This window comes from Camarhynchus parvulus, chromosome 8 (genome assembly GCF_901933205.1).
Source record: "Camarhynchus parvulus chromosome 8, STF_HiC, whole genome shotgun sequence".
Taxonomy (NCBI): domain Eukaryota; kingdom Metazoa; phylum Chordata; class Aves; order Passeriformes; family Thraupidae; genus Camarhynchus; species Camarhynchus parvulus.
The window spans coordinates 6,534,347-6,557,282 of NC_044578.1; the positions used below are offsets into that span (position 1 = coordinate 6,534,347).

A 22,936-nucleotide genomic window follows, 5' to 3' on the forward strand; every position below is an offset into this window, starting at 1 on the left:
GAGAAATGTATAATAATAGTTGGTGTGGGTTCCAGTTTCTAGAGTCTTTTTACTGCATGAGTTTCCTGTAACCTTGAAATATTATGAATGTAATAGCACTGCTCTGGTTCACAAAAAAGAAAAACAGAGGCAAAGCAGCAGAGATACTTAGGGACAAGAAATGCAGCTCTTTCCTACGGCTGAATAATGTTCAAAATATACATGTGCTGCATGAAAAACTGATCTAGATTTTTCAAGTTCTACTGAATTCTTAATAAGCATTTTCAAAATATTTTTCCCCGATAATGTGCCTTTAAAAGCAATTTGGAGAGCAACTTTTCACTGTAAGTGGAAACTGCTGAGTCCAAGCCTGCATTTCCACCTGCAGCAGTTGATAAGATGGTAGATTTTGCTGCCTTGCCTTACATATTCCTGTAAGTGTTTCCATTAGCTCTACAAAACCATGCTGTGAGCATTTTGATGTATGGCCCACATGCCTATCTGTGGGATGGGATCTGGATGGTCTGAGGGAGGTTTGGAAGCAGCCTTTCCTATGAAATCCATGCAGCTGCTCCACCACTTTCATAACCCTCAGCTCAGCACTTCTGCTCTTCACTGATCAAACATCAGGGGAAAAACTGCTTGAAACAATCCTCAGAAATACACCAGAATCCAAGAAATATTTTTGCTTCAGAGAATACCACTTTTTCCAAACCACAGTCTTTAGCCAGACTGCCAAAATCTACCGTGTTGGCTACATTACACTGCATCTTTTTTTTGCAAGATACAACATCACTGACATTACTTGTACCAATATTCAGTACAGTAAAAATTCTATTTTTATATTAACACTTTTAGCTTTGAAATACAAATTAACTACAGAAGAAAAATTAAGAAAATGGTGCAAATCAAAAGCCAACATCCAAAAAATGATCAAAGCAGTTTCAGATAATTTGAATCTGATCTGCTGTTTGCTCCTGTTCAATTTTTTGATTCACATCCCTTAAGCTGTATTATTTGTCAGAATTTGGGATGTGGAAATCTTCTGTAAGCCGTTCCAGAACAGCTTTATCAGCCATGCAGCAAAAACGGTGACAGTGTAGAAGCTTGCTTTTCTTGTGAGACCACTTAAGAAGGTCATTGAATAACTAATGGTCTATTACAAACAATGAAATAAGAGACTTCGGTGGGAAGTCTCCAGCTTTTAAAAAATAAATCAAATTAAGGATGTGGAAATTGAGAATTTTTTTTTTGAGACTGACATATTCTAACTTGTGAGAAACATGCTTTCAACACCTGATAATGACAGCAGTGTCACTAAAAGAGAACTCTGTGACAAAGTATTTCCCATGAAAATATAAGGAAACATGTAACTTGTGAATACACCATCAGGTACTTCACCTGTTTATGGATAATGGTATCACTCTGGCTGTTCTATTCTACATTTAAGCCTCACTGCCATGCTTTAAAGAGCTTCCTGTTACTTTCCCCTCTCTTTAACAATAGCAGCAATTTCGGAGAAGAGAGATTTCATCTTCTGCATGTCGCTCATTGTTCCAAGGAGGAGCTCGTTAACCCCCTTACAATAGAGAATAAAATAGTGATGAAATTGCCAGAAACAGTTCCAACTACTTTCTCTCGTTCCTGAATTGAGCAAAAGGCATTTTATATTGTCTTACCTTTATGGTTTTGGTCTGGAGTCTGAGTCCATTTAAAGTGTTAATGGCTTTCTCTGCATCCTTTGGATCAATGTAGTTAACGAATCCATATCCTAAACTCTGCCCTGTTGAAACACAAGAAATAAAGAAAAAAGGACTCAGTATTTTTCAGCACAGGAACAACTTCCAAGAGTGGAAGCACAATATTCTTACACTGTTCATTTCATCCCTGCTTTCCCTTAGAGTCTCTATGCTGTTTTTCACCATTTCTTTATCTCCTTAATACAGGGGGAGCCATCACAACTTTAAACTGCTGCTCTGAAGATCCTTCTGTAAGAACAAGAAGCAGCAACTCCTCACCCTGCCTTCCCCAGGAGTTTACTGCAAAGCATGTACGAGGCTTGACAGCAACAGAACTGTGTAATAGTTTTGTGCTGAGCTCCTAATAAATATAACTGGCTGACCTGCCAGTAACAAGGCCACCTCTTAAAATTAAATAAACACACACATATAATTTTGCTGCTGTTTATAAATGAATCTTGAAGTATTTAAACCACAAATTTAGGAAACTGCATTTTTACACTAACCTTGAAGAGCTGAGGAACAGAAAGCCACCTTTACATCTCTTTTTACTGCTCAGTGAGCAGCCAGTAAATAGGAGAAGGGACAGCCCAAATTGCAGCCGGGCGAGGGACCACATTAGAGCTCCCCTTGGAGCATTTGAGATGACAGCAAACCCAAACAGTGCAACAACTGCTGCTGTGCACGGGATGGCAGGAGGCCACTGCAGCAGCCAAAAGCCTTTCAACAGCTTCTGTTTGCCTGGCCAGACCCGTGTGTGTGTGTGTTTGCAGCAGGAACAGACCCGGTTAATAACTGGGCTAAGTGACACGGGGCTGGAGAGGCCGTGCTGTGGGCACTGCAGGGATCACAGACACACACGGGGCTGTGGGGCTGCACAGGGCTGGGAGAACCTGCTCCACAGGGATCTTTTCCCAGTTCCCAAGCAGCAGCTTTGCAGCACCAATTCTATTAATGCAACATGACAGACAGCCGCTTCCAGATCCCTTCCTTCCAGCATCCTACTGAACTTATTTTGCATGTTTGGAAAACACAGCTTTTTTTTTTTTTTTTTTTTAAGGCACATGAACTCAGAAACACACACAGATAATCACATTTCAAGAATCAGTAAGCCCAAACAGGCAGGTGAACCATCCTGTCAGGCTCCCTCTCATACACCCTTCTGTGTATCTGGGGCACAGCATGCCAAAAAACCACCTGTCCCTCGGCACTGATGTGCAGGGGATCAAAATGCTCCTGCTCACAGGCAGTGAGAAAGGAAACACGTGAAAATCCCTCCCCAGGAGAGGAGCAGCATTTGTGGAGATTTCTAGCCATAGGAGCAGCAAAGCAGCGACCCAACTCCTGCTCACCAGGAGGAAGGGGAGGTTGGGAAGGCAGCTGCACACCAAGTGCCTTGATGTCCCCTGGAGGCACAGATCCTGCCTCCCAGCACAAAGCTTTGTTTCTTTGTCTCCTGGACTACAAAAAAGCATCTGTGTGTTTCTCAAAGTCAGACGCCACCAAAAATACAGCGTTTGCTGTAACACAAATACAGGGAGCGCTTCTGTCTTACGAAATCAGATCAAAGCCCTAAAAGCTGCTAACTATGCAATGGAAGACTTTAAAAATCCATGGAAACACTGCAGTTCATGCCTGAAATGCCCACATGCAGGCAAAGGAGAAGAAATGGCTGTTTTAACATACAATACAGCCAGGGAGCAATTCCGTCCCATCAATTTAACTTCAGAAAAAAAGTCTAAAAACATACTTGGTCTTCCTGGAGAGCTGAACTAATCTCAGCAAAAATATTCTTATCCAAGTTACATGACATTAACCAAGAATGACCTGAAGTCTGGCTGAGCACAAAGCCTGGAGCAAAAATACTGTAAAGATACTTTCCCTGCCATGCCTTCTTCTGCTTGCCTACCTAAGGTATTTTATACAGCCCCAATCCCTGTGCCTCTGAACACATCAAATCTTTGATACATTTAATCCTAAACAATCCTAGGGAGAGGAAAGCCATTCCCTAGGAAACAAACATCTTTTTATAGGGGGAAGGAGACTCAAGGATCAGAGCTTGGATAACCTGTGTTTCTGTCCTTTCCCTATTAATCATCTCTGGGCTTCAAAGGTACATAGAGAGCAGGAGTAGCTGATGTGAGACTGGGATTTATGGCCAATGTCTGATCCTGGGCTTCCATGTCCAGCCACTGCTATTCTCAGGGCACATGGACTGACCAACCTCTACAACGTATACACTGCTTCTCAGCAATCTCCCACAGAAAGAGTCTCACTTCTGTAAGTACTTACACAAGAGAGACCATGGACAGCAAACCCACAGACAGCACTAGCAGTAGAAAAGGGAAATAAATGGCAATACAAGAAAATAATGAGATCACAATTACACAACATTTTTCTTGGAGTCCCCCAGTAACATTCAAGTTTAGATACCATCATCTCTCATTCTCACTACCAAGTGGCAATGGATAAATATATTTTCTCCAAGGTGAAGGATAACAAATACCAAAACAAATAAAGTTGGTCTTGTCTTCATGCAGGACTGCAGAACCTGGCTTAATGAAAACTATTACACTGTCATACCTTTTTTCTTTCAAACAACAGGTCTGCAGAAACAAGATTTCTTCTTGTTAGTGTATATACTCCTGGACATCAAGAAATATATGGAATTTGTACCAGGATAGCAGGCCTGTTACTCAGAAGCATTTGGTTATGAATTCATATCCCACTGATTGCTATATTAGCAGTACTCTACTCTCACAGAAAAGGGTGAATGCTCAGAGTTTGAGCACTGAATTTCTGTTAATTCAATGAATACCCCTTTTATCTTAAAAACTCTCAAACTCCACACCCTTCACAGCCCACTGAAGGCTTGATGCAGTTGTTTCCATCAGCAAATTCCTTCTGCTGTGTCCTGGCATAGACCTCACTGTACCAGCGAAGCTGAAGGGAAAAAAAATTTCCCACCGAGAGCTTTCCACTTCAGGGGTCTATTTTGTTTGGTTACTTTGTATTTTCAACAACCTTGCCTAAATATTATCATGTGTTTGAAAACTGACACAAACACCCCAGTCTCAAAAAATTGAAAAGAAAAACTCAGATTAGTATTTTGTCTGTGAAAAGCTTTATGATGACTGTGGAAAACATCATAAAGTTTTACTGTGCTAAACATTTACAGCTAAGAAGCCAAAAAAATTTATACATGCAGCTAAAAACATGAGTTTCAAATTCCTCTCAAGAGCAATATACCTTATGTCAGACAAAACAGACTCCAGATATGAAAGAACTAAAAACTGTTACAGGTGAAGAAAGGAAAGGATTTCTTCCAAAATACAGTAAACAGTATGAACTTCCCTATTTTCTTCATCATGTGCTCTTCCTGCATGTTCTCCAAAAGGGTAACACTTCTTTGGACACAATCTGGCAGCACAAAGCAAGCAGCTGGACCTCTCAGTGGGATCCCACACAGACACTGTAGTTCATTCCCATGCTACACTTCCCAGGAACAGCACCGCAAATAGTAAATATTTTCTGTGATTTGGAATCCAATAGTTCATCACATGCTGTGATTCAGTAGGTCAGGCAAGAGATATTTCTAGTTGATCCTAAAACAACACCTTGTTATCTTGCTATTCCTACTGCTCTTTCCGAATGTTTTCTCTAGCAGCAGAAAATGGATAGTGGACCTCCCAGAATCTGGTAAGGAATAGGTCTAAAAATGAGCAGTAACAGGGTTAGAAGTTATCAAGGACTTGACAGACTTAAAAAAACCAAAACAGGCAAAGCCGAACCCAAACTGGAAATGTACATGTTTTGCATTTGAGAAAGTTCCATTTCAGAGCTGAAAATTACACTTAAAACAAGTAATGACAAAGAAGATAGAAAAAAAAATCAATTCACCCTGTATCATTTTTATCCATACGTCCAAAAACCTGCAACTGTTAAAAAGACAGTGTCAAAGACCTGCACCTTCCTTTATTTCCACTATAGGCCAGTATACACTGGCCAATTCCATATTTAGGTTAAGAAGTAAAGGGAAAACATATTGAAAAACCCCTCTAAGTTAGAACAGAAATACCATAGAAAACAGATTTTAAAAAGGCATAAAACCCTTCTAGTAAAGGTTGGAATAACAAAGTAATTTTTTTTAGGTTACTGAAAAAAGATCCCTTAACACTCATCCTGACTCACCAGGAGATACTAATAGTAACAGTACAGAGACAAGAGGCATTGTACACCTGAAGAAGTATGTGAAGATATACCCAGGTGAATGCTAACAGGAGCTCCTGAAGTTATATATGTTTAAATTAAATGATCTGGACTATTTGCAGAGAACAGACTCCAAAAAAAGGGGCTAATGGCTCTCTTTTGTGATCAAGAAATTCCAGGAGGCTGGAGGAAAAATGTTTGCACTGGAATTCAAAGAGGGAAGACTGGACAGTCCAAGTACTTACAGGTCCAGCAGTCTAATGCTGAGCAAGGCAAATTTACAGAATATTCAATACTGGACTTTCATAATAAAGAATTAGTGAGGGGGTAGGTAATAAAATCAATGTCAATCAAATTAAGTCTATGGAAAATAGATTCTGTCAAACTGAACTGACAACCTTCTTGATGAGATTACAAGTTTGACCTATAAATTTTAAGAATACCATTTAATCAACATTGATATACTTAGTCTTCTCTAAAGGACTTGATTTGGTACTGCTTATTAATTGACTAAAACAAAATTAACAGAGCACACATTAAATGGATTAAAAGAGCCAACAGATCTCTTACTGGGAATTGTGAACAGGAAATCACGAGAAAGATGCTTTCCTACAGGTCTATCTCAGGAAACAGATCTTGGCCCTAAATTGTTTATTTCCACCAGTAAGTGGAAAAAACCCAAACTCCTTGCTTGAGAAAATTGACTGCAGAAAGACAGGAGGAGGAGAGGATAAGCACAAAGAGGACAGAGGGAAAGCACAAAGCAATTTAGGTTCCTCAGTAAACCACAAATACACACATTTGCACAGCACAAAGATTACATCCTGACAAACCAAGTTAGCTGTGGCATGCTTTAGGAATGCTGAAATCAAAGACTGACACAGGCTACATCAAGCTTGCAACAATGACACAAGAGTTAAAACTATTCTTGCCATAAAGTCACAGAATCAGAAATGGAAAGAAAAATTGCTGCTTCTGATCTGCCTGCGCTTTGCTGAGGAAGAGCCCAGTCCTGGTGCATGTGCTGCAAGCAAGACACTGATGCCTTGGTGATGGGGCCATGAGAATTGACTACAGCACAAAAACTCCTTCAGTTGAGATAAGGGGGTCAATCTGCCTACCTGATCAAAAAAGTTGTGATAGTGATTTGAATGAAGCTGAACCTGAACATTACTACATTAGTATTCACCTGAAGTACAAATTTTTTTTTTTTTTCTTACTAATGTCTGCCCATGGCATTACATATCCCAAGTCCCACTGCTTGGCAAGTGAAACCAGACTAGAAACAATAGAGCAAATGCTGTTTTCCTGTGGAAGCCATTTGCTCTCTGTTTTTGACATGGAAGGTAACACAAATTTAAGTACCTACCAACCATTCTGTCAGTTCTACCACTGGAAATTCTGAAGGCTTGATTTTTTTTCTGAAAGCTATGCTCTAGCTCAAGCAGAAATTAATCCAGGGAACGTTTTGGCAGGATGTGTTAAGTGCTCTATAATCTCTTCTACACTGAAGCTCTACAAATACACTGTTCCTGCTGGTTTTACGAAGAACAATCACTGCCAGAAGCAAAGCAGAAGCAAACTACTTTCTCAGAAAGAATAGTTTCCTGCAATAGGAAGACTTCAGACTAAGAGCAACTTTGAGATGAGTACAACTTTTAATTGCTCACCTGCAACAGGTAAGTTAAAATATGGTTAAAAAACATCTTTTTTATTTGGAAATAAATTACTGTGGAATTAAAGAACTATGGTCGCCACTATAAGCAGTCACACCAACAAGCACAGAATGGGACAGCAGTGATCTGAACTGCCTCAAATTGTAGTTTTGTTGTCCCCTGCCCAAATGTAAAACCTAATTAAAGCTGCCCTCCCTACAGACAGGCGTTTAGCGAGCGCCGATGCCATCCCTCCCTTCGGAAGTAGGGCACGTCTGACAGCTCATCTCGCATCAGCCAGGCAGGAGTCAGACAGCAACAGCCTTCAGTCACTCTGCCTTGGGGACCAAAAGATAAATAATGCTCACCACCAATTCTCCACATCTCCCCAGATCCATTTGTGCCTGTCCAAACCTCGGTGAAATTTAGGGAAGGAACTGGCGACGGGGTGAGCTTCTCTCTGTGGCAAAAGCTCAGCGCAACTTGCTGTCCACCTGTGGCTCTTCCAAGCAAACCTGCACATAACTCTTCCACTTTTCCCAGTGTTTCTCAAGATTGAGATGTTTGTAATAAATAGAACATATGGATGGATGGCAGGGAGATTGCTTTCTGTCTTTTAAGCAAGAGAAACCGAAGAGAATTGACGTTCAAGGCAGTCCCTGCTCCAGCAGGCAGGTCCATTTCAGAACACCACGCTGTGAGCCTTCAAACCAATTCAGAAGTCTTTTAAACACATTCCTGGGATGAAAAGGAATGACTATATTTCATACAAAAAACTGTATGCAGTAGAGGATTTTGGAGAAGGTTACATAAATATCCTCGAGATGATACATTCAAAATGTGCAAAGAAGGTCAAGTGAAATGACTTTCATTTTTTTTTCTTGTTGTTTCCACAACAGTCACCAACAAATAGAGCTGTTCACCTTAAAAAGGAGGTAAGCTATAGAGAGAAAATGCAGATCAAGAGAAAATGAGATCTGATCATGAGCCCAGTTCAAAACCTGCTCCGTGTCTGACGCTTTTTTATACCAGTAATGTCAGTCTTGTTCATCCTCCACCTCTTTACCAAGGAGAATCACCTGCTGTCACCCCAGCAATGCACACTGCAGTCTCAGGAGAACCAAACCAGAAGGGAAGCATCTTCTGCGCACAGTGCTCCTAGGACCAAACAATTAAGCTAAGGCTGTCACTGTCACAATTCACTGCAACCCATCTATGAAGGGTACCTTGTTCTGTGCTTAGCCCAGCTCTATCACAGCACCCATTTAGTCTACAGCTTATTTACAATACAGACTCCTTATGTTTGTACAAACTAGGATTAATTCAATACACATTGTCCATGAACAGCAAGAGAACATTCTCCCCCTATTAACTCGCTTCTGTAAGAATTTAGGGAAAAATGCACAATCTTTCTCAAAGCAAAAACCAGACAGGCAGGCATGAGTGACAAACCATTTGTTTTTTGCTTTTTGCAGGAAGGCGTCTGGGTACAAGCTTTGTTTCGGAGCCTTCCATCAAATTACTATACTTGAATTATCCTTAGTTCTTTTGATAAGATCCCATCCCTCTACATTAGGAAAGGTCAGCTGTATTTAAATGCAATCCAATCTAGAGCCCCAGATATGGTGAGATGCTACAGTGCACCTACAATTAAGAAGCATGATTTGTCCTTGGCTAAAAACAGCCACCAGCACTATCCAAGTTCTGCAGATCCTTAAAATAAAACTGGAGAGCAAAGCCATGTTGCAGACTAACAGTGGAATGCACTTTTAAAAGATTCCCTCCTAAGAAACATGCCCATAGCTTCACAAAAAAAGTAAAGCTAACCCCAAAGCTCTGTGAAAAATTCTCTATGTTCCACAGCTAGAGCACCTGCAAAGCCTACACAATGACACAAAGATTGTCAGATAGGACAAGATCCCTCAAGCAAACTCTCCTCCTAAGGCATCAGAGCCCTGATACCCAAACAGCTATGGCACTCCCCCATCAGGTATCTGCACAGAGAAAATTCCTATCACTGCCTTAATGCCAGAGAGACTCGGCTAAAAGCTCATTCTTGCAGGAGTGAGGCCTTTTTTGGGGAGCTCGAGGGGAGACACAATGAGGTCCCACGGGAGCCCTGTGCACACAGGATTTAATAAACTCCAGCCCAAGTGGAAGGGGCTCCTTTGCACCAGGCCTTCCCCAACAGAGACGCTGCTATATGATTAAAAAATCCCCCAAAGGAAGCCCTTGCAAACAGTGTGCTACATCCCACGTAAAACTCTCCCTCAGGGAGAGGATAAGAGAGGCAAAATGAACCAGACATAGAGACACCACTCACTCAATTTTAATATCTGAATGGGAAGTGCCAGGTACCATGACAACAAGCCTAGAAAAATAAAAGGGGAATAAAAAGAAGCGTTGCCCAAAATGTGAAACAAATCCTATCAATGTAGCTAAAGCAAATTATTAGTGCTGATGAGGTAACGGCAAGCCCCAGACCTTCACATGACACTGGAAGAGAGCCCTGAGGACCCGGACACAGTGACCCCAAAAGCAAAAGCAAGACTCCCCAAGCCCATCTGCAAGCTCCCCAAAACAGAAAGAAATATCATTGATCCAGCATCTTGAGTTAGAATTGATTTTGCCAGGCAGTGCCAGAGATTACACGAGTTATGTCCTCTTTTGTAGTTCTGACAAATCTCTCAATGCAAGATGGTGTAATTTAATGTCTTGATTTTCAGAGATGCCGAAGCAGTAGCAGTTCTCATCTAAATTAAATACCAATTGACAGTAACTGCCATTTTTCAAAATTAGATACAGTAATTATTTTCACGTTAGAATGGCCCCATATATCTAACTCCCAATACAGAACAAGATGGAGCACCCTTTGATAGCCTGCTGCTGCCCAGTGCCACCAGATCCTGCCAAAAATCCTACCCCCACAAAAACTTCAAGAGGGCTTCCAAAACCGTGCAACTACTCCATTTTCTACTTGACCACACCAGCAAGGTGAGACACACCTGCTCTTCAAAATCGTGCTTTACAGTTTCCTAAAGGCTTCTATGATTTCAGATGTTCTGCATCTCACCTGAAACAAGGCTTTGCTCTTACCTGCAGACTACAGAGTCCAACCAAGTCAGCTGTGCCACTGCTGTGCTTGAGGACATGGACTAATCTGCCTGTAAAGTTTAAATGGCACTTTCAGACAGATGCTGCTAACTTGGCTGGAGTCTTCTGTGGTTCCCATTACCATAGCATGGAAGCATTTTACCTCTGAAACACACCTTTCTTCACAAACACCACTGCGGAAAGCACTTTTATTCCTGTTACGGAGAAGAAAAACTGAAAGGCATCACAATTTCCAGGGTGAACTTGGACAGAGTAACGCAGACACTATAACAGGGAGCTAAAACTGCAGCTCCCTCCCCTCTAAGATTGGAACCTTATCATTGGTCCATTGAGAGTTGTGCTGGGCTAGAGATAGCTTGTAAACAACACATCCATTTCATGCTCTGTAGAATATTTTATCCTCCTTTTTCTTTTTTGTTTGCTTGCTTTTATCAAGTTTCTTTAAATGCAAACCTGGATTTTCAGCATGGGTGTGTTCGTACTACTGCAAGCAACTGATTAAATAGGTTTTGAAAAGCTACTGCTCCTGACATACACAAGACAAGTGAGTTCCATTTCTGAACAAATATTTGGATTTTGCTCCCCTCAGTTGACATCTCTTGCTTCCCCTTCTTTTCATCTTCTCCTCCCCCTTCCTTCAAGGAGCACACAGCCTCTGAATTAGCAGCTGTTCCGAGAAGAGCAAGGCTGCACTCCTCCCTGCTTTGTCCCAGAACAGAACAGGGACTGTACTATAAAAATCCAGTGTTCTGGGGAGAGGCATGAATGGACAAGAAACAGCCATGACTTGTCTATCCTGAACAGTAAATTCAATGCTGAAGAGACGACTTAAACACAAGAATGCAGACATTAGAAACAAACAGGCTAAGTGAAAACAAGATTCACTGAGAAAAAGTGAAAACTAGAACAAGGAAAAAAAAACCTGAAAGATGTAGCAGCAAATAAAAATGGTTATCAGCAGTGTGGAAAAAAAAAATCTGCAGAAGGAATTAAAGAAGTCACTGCATTACACTAAGCATGCACTACGCTGTGGGAGGCAGTCCTCATCCCAAACAGGGGATGTCACACTGGGGAGAAAGGACACAGCATCACTGGACAAGCAGTACAGAAAGAATGGTAAAGACCACACAACTCCAGCAAGGAATGGATGTACCAGAGAAAAGGAAGGCAACGAACTGAAGGCAAATTTCTGCAGTCACATTTTAAAAATAAGACCTAAGGCTCAAGAGTGACTTAAGATATAAGCTTAGAAGTGTTCAGTGCTAAAACACTAAAATATGGTATCCTTTGATGAAATCTGACCAAAGTGAGATACAAAAGCCTATAGATATTTCAAATGTGTAAAGACTATGACTGGAGATGAAATATTAGAAGTGTACTGCTTTTAAGATTGTTACACAAAAAAAGATGAAATTACAAGAGGGTAGAAAGAATCATTGTCTGGAACCAAAGAGAAAAGGCACTCCAAGAGCACGAGCCAGCAGGTCACAGAAGAGGCACAAGCTTCATTACAGCAGATGTATCTTCCCTCCTGCATATCATCCCAAATGCTGGCACTTCTGAAATTTAGATGAAAGTAGAATGCAACTGGAAATTTAATACTGAACAATGGACCAGAAGCTGAAGGCAAACCAAAAGAAAGAGTGATTATTCACTGCTCAATAATTAGGCTTCAACCAAAGGCACAGTAAGTTCAGAGTACAGTGAGCCCATACTGTACCCATACACAGCTTTGGTGCAAATGTGCCAAACAGGCACATTGTATGAAAAAGGGCAATGCCAGACACCCAGAGTCAAAGCTTATGAGAAGCTCCCCTAGAAAATTATGGCAGTGAGTGGTAGAAGAAAGGCAAAAGGACAGAACCAGGACAGAGCCTGCACACAGACCAAGGTTCCTACTTTCATGAAGTGTCACAGAACTGCAGAGTGGAAAGTCCTGGCTCAACAAAAATCTTGGTCATAGGCTAGAGATTTCAATAAAAAGGCCAAAAACATACTCTATCAATAAGAAGGAAGCAAGCAGAGACCACGGGAAAGATACAGCCAAGATCTGGAAAAGCCAGTGCATCAGCAAACTTGGAATAATTTCATGTAGAAATGGTGGCAGTAATGCTTCCAGTCTAAAGGAAATGGCAGAGGAACATAGAACTGGAAAAAAACAAGAATATGTTGTGCAAAACAAGCATATTAAGCAGGACATAATATTATACTGCAACATCAATATCTGAAACCTGTTTGACTGCAAACTCAAAAGGCCCTGGTAATTTTGTCATTAAATGATTTAATTCAGCAACATTTAAGGTTTTGTACCTCAGCCTGTGTCAAACAGCAAAAAACAAAAGCCATAACAATACTAACAAATTTCACAGTAATTCAGAACAATGACTCTCAATACCTGTTCTGTCTCATCAACAGCCTACTAATTAAACTCTGAGCTCTACTAACTACATTTTCCAATGCACACAGGAAAGTAATTTATTACAGACTGAAATACAAAATTTAATATTAACAACACAACTCGTGACTGCAGCATTTTTAATCTGATCAGCAGAAACATAAATAAAAGCTGCAACCTGACAGCTAAGAAGGTTAATCTGTAATAGTTAGATTTACGTAGATGACTTTACACAGCATCTGGAAAGATGCTGAGAAAGGTAAAGCTACTTCATCATATTCCAAAACATGCTACCTATAAAAATTTTGCTATGCACTGATATATAGACTGCAGGGAGCCTCACCATAAATTTGTTTCAGCTTTAAGACAGAACTTCCAAGAATTTTAAAGCAAGAAGTGGAATTTAAGTTGGGTTTCAAATGTTTAAAACATTCCTTTTAGGTACCTGCAGGTAACAAAAGTAATGAAACCCACTTCAAGGAGAAAATATTATGACTTTGTGTGCACATACTACTTAGTTCTATCACTTAATCTTGGTAATTTCTTTTGAGAAGAATATTAGCATGAATATGCTCCTCAGTAAATTTTCTCCAGCATAAAAATTCTGTTCTTTTCAAGATGGCAGATTTCTGCCATTGTTGGCTAACCACCACTAAAAACAGTGCAATGTCTGTAATACACTACTCTTATAAAAGGCTTTTCACAGTATTAAGGAGGTAGGTGGTCAATAAACTTCTTCCTTTCTTTTCCAGTTTGGCAAAATACCTAACCTAGAATGAGTACCACAATTCTACCAACAACCAAAATGAAGGCACCAGAGCAGCTATTCCAATGCAGCAGAAAGCATAAGGGAAAAATATGTTACCAGTCAAGCACTCAAGCTGTTCATGTTTGGGGCTGGGTTTTTGGATTTTTTTTTTTTTTTGGTTAACACAAAGTGGCTTCTGGAGCAGGAAAATGTTTAAAGAAACAGAACTGGGCAAAGATTTGCACTGGTAAATAGAAATGACACAGATACAGCAAGTAGGAGAACAGAGGAGTCTAAAAAAGGAACTGCTGGAGAATACTTCTTGTTACATGTCCTATCTTCTCATGCCCTACCTACCATCCTCACAGCCAGCAAAGTCAATACACCTCCTCCATCCAGCCAACAGCTTCCCAGGGAAGGAGGAGGCAGCCTCATTTTTTGGGTCCTAGAATTCTGCAGCAAGAGGAAGGAAGCCTGTTGATACCTAACTTAAGGTGCTTCCAAATGTGTGTGAGCACAATTATCTGAATAGGGCAGCAGGGAGATTAGAGCTTGTACTGCAGGAACAGCAGTCCCTCTAGTACAGCAACAATTAATCACACTGGCAATGCTGCCATTTGTTTGCTTGCAGGTGAGTATGACGCAGCTTTTTGTCCATCTGCTTTTGCAACACCCCTTGGAAACCATCTAACTGGAAAAAAAAGGCAGTCTTGTGAATAAAAGTAATAAGTGTTCAGTTTTTTGCCCCTCAAGCTGATATATTCCACTGATTAAACAGATGCTGAGAGTCATAAGAGCAGCAGAACTGTCAGAGCAGAGGTCTGCCTGGTCCAATATCCTGCCACCTCCACCAGCACCTGCAAGTCAGTTACCTGCACTGAAAGGTAACTGCCTGTCCCTAGCAGGGACAAGCAGCAACATCTGCAAAGTCAGTGATGGATCCTGCTCAGGAATCCAACAACACGCAGCAGTGAGTCAGCCTAAGCAGTGCCAGTGAGCAATGCCAATTAAATGGACTGGCCATGATGCTTGCTTTCTCTCTTCTCTTTTCATAGAATGAGAATTTTGCAGGAATGACAGTGTAGAGTGACCACAAGATAGTGGCATCACAGAAATGGGAAACATGGCACCTGAGCAAAACCTTTCTTAATAGATGCAGAGAGATTCAGAAGAGCCCAAACAAAACTCAGGCTGTATCACAAATGTTTTGAAAAGTCAGAGGCTGCAGTACCCTATCAATGACTATTCCAGGAATGAAGCACAGGACATGAAGGGAATACTGATGCAATCCAGAGATTTGTTGGCAAAGACTGTGCATCAGAGCAACTTCCAATAGCCCAGATTCCCGAGATGGTTATCTGTGCTGACTCGAAGCACAGGACTGCCAGTGAGCTGCACACAAAGGCTGCTGGACTCCCAGCTCAGGCAGCAAGAGAAACCATGTTTTATGCAGGAGAAAAGAAGTGGTGAGCAGTGTTAAGGGTGTAGAAAACACCCTCTCCATATATCCTTGTGTTTAACAGCAAAATTAGAAGTTAAGAAGTTTTAACTGTAGGTCAGTTTAAAATAATGGCCTAAGTTTCCAAGCAGTGAGATTGAATTTCTGAAGTTTTCTGGAAGCAAAGGAGAAAAAAAAAGGATTTAAGGCCAGGCAAGACCTCCATGTAGTAAATATCCCAAAAGGAACTTTGCCCTTGACAAATTGCATCTCATTTGACAAACAGATAGAAGAGAGGTTGGCTTGATCATGTAAATAGTTCTTTCCTCAAGTCACAGAGTAACCCCAGAAGCAAAAATCTGAAGGATGTATTCTGAGGGGATGGAAACTGAATGATGACTTTGATCACTTTAGGGACTGCACACAAACTGAGGTAGCAGAAAACAGAGGAGAGGCAGGAATGCTGAGAACATTCTCACTCCTAGGAGCAGCAGATCCCAACACCGGTCTGAAGGTCTCATGTTGACCATTCTCAGAAGCCAAGGTGAAGATCACCTTGGCAGAACTCTTTTGGCTGAAGAGAAAACAAACAGCTTGCTAGAGGGAACTCAGCTGATGATGGATCAGCTCTGCAAGACAGAAGGGACAAGGACTCCCTGGCTCACTGATTCAGAGAACGAGCTACTGCAGGCAGGTCAAGTAACCCGGGTCACGAGTTTACTGAACATCATCTGAAAGTCAAGAAGAAACTCCAAATGCAGTGTTGGTAAAAATTAGCCTTGTGAAAAGGGAGAGCAGGAGGAAGATCACTTTCCAAAGCATTTGGACTGGCTTTACACAGGTCACTTCTGTTCCTGGACAAGCTGCGTAGCAAAAGCACAGGGGAACCAGGCAGAGGCGACAGCCACAGTACAGCTGTGCTGCTCATAGGTGTGGCTGGAGGGCAGAACTCCATGAGCAGCAGGGAATGGAGAAACACTGGGAAAATCAGCCTTGGAGCCCTGACAGGCACCTGGGTGTGCTGTCTGCTGCTGCCCCGCAGGACCCTGCCTCAGCTGGGAGTGCCTTGCTAGTGGCTGACAGTCTCCCAGAGCTTTCCTGGCACTGACGTTCCTTTCCTCCCATTTCTCCTTGGGCTAAAAGGAAAGAAAAAGTTACAGAGAGAAGCAGCTGTGCATAAGTGCTGAAGCACAGGTTCTGGCTTTCTTGAGAAGGGGGCAGAATGATCCAAAAAGGAGAGACAACACTAGAAGTGAAGGGTGGAGAGAGGGTTGCACCAGAGCCATTTCACCGGCTGTTCCCTGGCAGACAGTTTCTCCTCAACACAGGTGATAGGAGGGATGGAAAAAAGGCTCAGAGCAGGAGGTCAGCAGACACACTGGAAAGCCTCACAAGTAACCTTGTATCAGGAGGTCATGAGCTCAGAGATGCAGGCCTGCTCGTGCTGTTGAGGAAAATCGCCCTGGTAATCCTTCCACAATGGGCTTGATGGGAAGGTGATGGTATTTACTCAAACCAAGCAGCAAAAACTGTAGAATACTCTAAATATGCATTAGAGGCATTTAATACACTGCAGAAGCAGCCCAGGATTGAAACCAGTGAAGTTAATTAGAAAGCTCTTTTGCAGCACAAGGGCCATATGCCTGCTTGCTCTCTGCCTATTTGCCCCAACACTCATTTCAATTGCTTTTTTCCAATAATCAAGAAATCAAAATTCTTTTGTTCGCTGGCACAGAGTCTGCAGCAGCCGACTGCAGAAAAGTGATAAAGAAAATGATGGATGCTAATTTGACCATTTTCCTCAGTGCTCAGTACAGACATCAAACCACACAAAAAACATTTTAGAGATCCAGCACTGAGACACTTGCTACCATTTCTGTGTCTCCTCCCCCACAGTGCTAAGTTCAGATACTTAATGCAAATGTTCATTAAAATAATCAATATTTGGGGATTGTCTTGAATCTGCAGCCCTTAAAATAGGATATGCAACATGGAAATTACGTTTATCTCTGCTCCAGAACAGAATATACTTCAGGAAATAAGCTGTAAAAATAACTAGGCTATGAAATTAAGATCAATTTATCAAAGGTCTTTAATAACATTCAGAGCCATATATTTAGTCCTTTAAAAATAATTCTAGATTTCAAATTTTAAAGACTCTGAAACATGTCTAGTTTTCCATATCTTTTAATATTTCATTCTCTGCATAAAACAAAAAAATAAAGCATAGTCTGTATTCCATCTGATGAGCAGAAAGAATTTTTTCTTTTCAGTTCCAAACTACATTATCTTAGACTTGTGCTTCTCTGGGCACTTGACTTTCAGCTGCACCAACGCTGCTCTGACCACTCTTTCCTCACTGCATTTGTCTATGCATTCAACACAAAGAAGTAACTTCCATACAAATCTCCTTTACCTAATAAATACAGTGGGGCCAACGTACAGTCACTTCCTGAAAAACCTAAGGCAATTCACTTAATTTGGTATTATTTTTTCAGACAAAAGAACCCTAGCTGAGTACTTTGCTGTATAAATATTTTTCCTATTTCAGCAAATACCAAGTCTTTTGCTTTCAAGGAAGTCAAATGCAAGAACTCCACTGCTTCTTACAGAGAGTCCCTATACAATCAATTTGAGGGGCACTACTAAATATGACCTTTAAATGCAATCAAGCCAAATGCCAGAAATATATATTCAATTTATGGTGAACACCACTGCATGAAAGCATTTTTCCCCTGTTCTGAAGGGCTGTATTAATTCTCCTCGTCTACCAGAGCAATGAAATTGCTGCTAACACTCAGTCCAACAAGATCTGTGCCAAATAAATGATCAGAGATCAGGGACTGGTTACCACTGCTTTACAGAGAATTACTAAAAACCCCTTCCAAGTCAACAAGGGAATAAACTACCTCTACAAGGTATTTTTCTCCTAAACCCTGTTATTAGGTGGGCTTATGCTATGAGGCATGAGTGTTTACATACTTTCTAAAGAGTTTATAAGTCTTATCTAGCATAATCCTTGCATTCTATAATCCTATCTGTTTAATGTATTTTGCGTGGGGAAAACCACTGGAACCAGGAATATCTCAAAATGGAAGGCACTTCCAAAGCACAATCAGTGAACTGGACATCAAATGCAGGGGTAGCTTATGCTTGGGTTACACTTTCAGTTATCTCAGATCAACTGTAAACTATATTAATCTGCATATGGAGCTTTTTTTTTTCTTTCCACAGGACACTTTTGGCACACCATTTTATAAAATTATTAAAGAAAAGATAGATGAAACACTGCCAGCCTTTGCATGTGAATTTTTCAGTGAATACATGTTCTATCTGCAGCTTCAAAGCACAAATAGCTGTGAACTATTTCCCTTAAATAAAAATAAATCTTTTCTCCCCTTGACAAAGCAGCACAATTTCACTAATATCTCTGCAATTTCCAGCTTAAGTGTTTCACCTGCAGACTTAACCATGCAATAGTTACCTATTGTCACAAACTGCCTTACCAAAGGCCTGTTCCCTAGAACTAAATTTAGCCATTAGTCCCATTTTTGCTCTGTCTCTTTACATTATGATGAGATTCCAGAGTCCTCCTTTGACTCTGACCCAGATGGACCCACTGGGACCTCCTGGTTATCTACCATGCCTCAAACCTCCAATTAAAATACATAAAACTTGGCTGCTGCCAACACTGGGCCAATACTAAGTGATGTCTGCTTACCAGGGAAAGCTTCAGTGTCTTCCTGCTACTGCACATCTGCCATTAGACCCCAGAAATTCCCTCCTGGAGAACACGACCATTCCTGCCTGCCTTTTCTCCTGCCTCCCTGGGCATCACCAGTGTGCAATTAAATGGCTTCTGCTCCTGAGGATACAGATCTTCTCCATCCCTTGCTTTCCAAATGCAGATGCTGAAATTAAGGCTGCTTAATTAAGCTCCAAATTTCAGCAAACTGCAAACTTGCAGCTCTGAACAGCATGTTCTAGATAGAAACACACTAGTTCCCCATCATTTGGTTAAATAAAATCTGGGTCTTTGCTTTTTACAGCAGCAACTTTCCAATACGGGCTTCTTATTTTACAGGAAAGTTGGAAACATTTTTTTCTAGACGGTACATAATACCAACTCAGTGTGGACAAACTTCTGGATTGAAGGAGCAGAACAGCCTTCCCAGGTCAACAATTTATTGGTTTCCACAGAGGAATGAGCACTGCACACTTCTCATGTGAAAAATACCTTCATGTTCTCTCATAATACTGCATGATTTCTGATTCAGCCATTTTAGTAGGTTTTGGTTCTTGGATCTATGCTTGAACATCCCAAGGAGTAAGGAGGGGACAATCCATAACTTCTAGAGAAGGCTACAGGTAAAGCAGTATTTCCATCTCCCCTTTTCACTCATTGATATTTAAATTATACTTACAATGCCATGATTATTTTTGAACTGCAGTTTTAATCTAAACCTGCATCAGTAATATTATAAATACCTGAAACTAAAGTGAAAGTCTTTGTATACATAATCTTAAAGGAATTGCAAATTCAAAAAAGAACAATTAAAAAACACAAAAGCAACAGAGTTACATTCTGGGCAGAGGAACAACAAAGTTCCTGATTATACATGCAAAGAACATCAAATTATACCACACAGTAGAATTATGCAAACCCTGCCATAACTTAAGGGATGCACAGAAATCTTGTATCAATAAATATTCTGCTTTACAGTGTTGCTGGATCATTTGAAGATGCGAAAGATTTGCAAGCCAAAGATTTTTGGATACCAATCATCTGAAGATACAAAGAGAAGTTCCAGAGTAAATGACAAAGAAACAAAAAAAAAAAGGAAAAAAAGCTACCAAATGAATTAAAAAATTAGTAACAAACATCTCCTTTTCCCACACACAGACTATGTCAACAAGGACAACTCAGAGGGCCAGCAGCTCTTACAGTATCTGACGGACACTACACTGACTGGATCTTTTGTTTGCAAACACAGGACAAAACAAGTTCAGCATTTCTTCTCTGAAAATTCCCATGAATTCAAGCCCTCTCCCTCAAGCGATGAAGATATTTGTCACTGGTTTTCTTCAGACAAAATAAGAAATAAAGAGCATCTGCAACACTCTCTAGCTTAGCACTTCTGGTTAGTGCTGAGCCTCATTCACATCCATCTGAAGCCATAGGTTTCCTCCCTGAAGTCACCTCCTCTCATCTAATGCTGTTCTAAAATGTTTATGCCACTTAGCTGGGTTTTTTTTAACCCAAGTTCCTTCTCATTTTTTGAGCGCAGCTGATTAAACCTGAACAACTGGGTTGTTGGACGAAATATGCTGTAGCTATGAAATGGTACAGCAGGGACCAGTTTCACTGTTAATTTAAAATGCTAGAATTAATTAGGTAGTGTAAATGAAGAATTTAATAAGCACACTTTACAACCACAAGTTCTGCTTTTATTAAACACCCCTGCCAAATGAAGGCAACTATCTTCAGTCTTGTTTTTCCTTGTCTCATTCCCTTAAAATCTCTGCAGTGGAAAAAAAAAACCCAAAGCATTTTTGCTATTGCAACCCCTCCCCCATAATTAAAATGTATGCCTGACTTCCATCTTCTCTCTCAAGTCATTAGCATCTTTAAAAAATGCTACTGTATATCCTGCCTGTTCTGAGAATCTACCAAACAAAACCCAAGTTTACGATTTTGGTTTTGAATACCAAATTAAAGGCTGTCTTAGAAGCTGTCATTCCTATTCAACTCAGAGCGGTGTACTACCAAATTAGCATAGTTTTTTAGTAAAGGAATATGCTTGTTTTAACATGTGCCTTCCCAAAGCGAGGGGGCAACTTCATAAACCAATTTTATTAAAAACTCCTACTACTGTTCCAAGACTGCAAAAAGACTTGGAGTAGATGACTATTCCTGTCATTGTTTAACCAAATTTAAAATGAATAAAAGAGTTCAGGTTATGAATTTTATTGGAGAGATCCAGTATGTTTAAAAAGACTTTCTATACCTTTTCATTCCTTGAAAAAAACATTTCAGAAGACTCAACATCATCCCAAAAAAAACCCCACAACGTTGCAGCTCCTTGACAAGGGAAATAGAATCTTTTACATGAGCCAATTCAATGCTACCTAGCTTCAGAAATACATTTGAGATTTTCTACTATGGTTTTGCCAGGAGAACTATTTAATCATGATTTGGTTTATGACCTTTTCTATTTTTCTTGAAGCAAGCTCTCTCTACAGCTTTTTATTCTGACTTTTTTTTGATTTGCCTGATAATTCAGCCCAGCAAGAAGGAAGCAAACTTACAATATATGAAGACAAACCAGACTTTTAACAGAAAGAACAGCACATTTCTTTAAAGGCATAATGAAACAGAGCATGCTTAGCTTAGATTTATTAAAGCCACAAAATTTTCAACAGAAACAATGAAAAGTCTAAAAGCAGGCAAACTCTAAACTGTTTCACATCTTCACTGCTAAAGCAATAGCTTAAGAATTCACTGGGGTTTTTTCCACTATAGCTTTCACTGTCAGAAAAAATACTTCTATTGATTTGTAATAAGGAAAAAGGAAAGAAGCCCTGAAAAGCCAGTCATTCCTCTTGCAGCCTCCCCTCCCAAAAAACCAGTCCAGGGGCCTAATGAAGAACATGCTTACATGATGATCCAGAAAGATGAGCTGGGTATGACCTCAGTCCATTTCCATTTTGTTACTCTCCATGTTCTAAGAACCTTAAAAACATGAACTGCTTCTGGCAGAGGACTGAAATTGATTTACTAACTCTGAATTCAATGTGAGGAATGAATATGCATCCTCAAATTCAGTAATGTTGCACAATGCCTTGATAACAGGCCTGAAAACCTTGGCAGATGAAATTTTGTTTTCAAAAACAGCACAGATTATTTGGAGCACATTTTTTTTTTGCAAATATGGCTCTTTTGTACTTGTATCACCTCTTAAAACAATATGTAGGGGTGATGTCCTCAAGGCATCTGCGCAAGTTTTTTTTAAAGAATGGTTCCTTTAAAGTATTTTAGTGATCAAAGATTTATGCACCTTGTATGGAAAGAAAAAGCACAGGCAAAAAAACTACCCAAGAACGTGTCAGAAGATCATATAGCAAATTTCTCATATCTTCAAACAGAAAGACAAAAGCCTGGAGATGGAATGAAACAAAAAGAATACTGTTCCTTGCTGATGAAGTAATGGCTCTCTGTCCAAAGACATTCCCTATGAAAACACTGAATATCTTAACTCTTGAAAATATATTGTAAGAACATAATCTTGAATTTGAGGGATAGAGTAAGTAGTAAAAGCTCATGAAACACAAGATGAAAATTCAAGCTAGGCACCCTAGACTCCTGTAGACGAAGGTTTCGCTTTTGCCTGAAATAACTGTACTAACCTGCAGTTAAATTTTTCAGATTATTTTCAGCCTAGAAGAAAAACAAACGCCTGTAGAAAAAAAACCCAAAGTAAATAAAAGTCAATTCCATTTTTCAATCTTCTTTTCAGAACACCTGAAAAGCTGTGGCCAAATCAGAAGATTTACTGCAATAGATACATCACGGTCAACGTGCTAAAGAAAGCTCTGCTGGACTACACTTGTGAGGACTCAATCTGCCCTGAAGCTACTGCCATTTGTTATGTGCCTTGT

General features: G+C 40.4%; 1 protein-coding gene across 6 annotated transcripts in view; it reads right to left on the reverse strand.

The window, feature by feature from the left end:
- Positions 1-22,936, reverse strand: part of ELAVL4 (ELAV like RNA binding protein 4) — a 64,785-nt gene that overhangs the window by 18,129 nt on the left and 23,720 nt on the right. For all 6 annotated transcript variants that reach the window (XM_030952961.1, XM_030952959.1, XM_030952960.1 and 3 more), the window contains exon 3: positions 1,659-1,762. In XM_030952961.1, the coding sequence (XP_030808821.1) occupies positions 1,659-1,762 (104 nt within the window). The remainder of the gene's footprint in view (positions 1-1,658; positions 1,763-22,936) is intronic.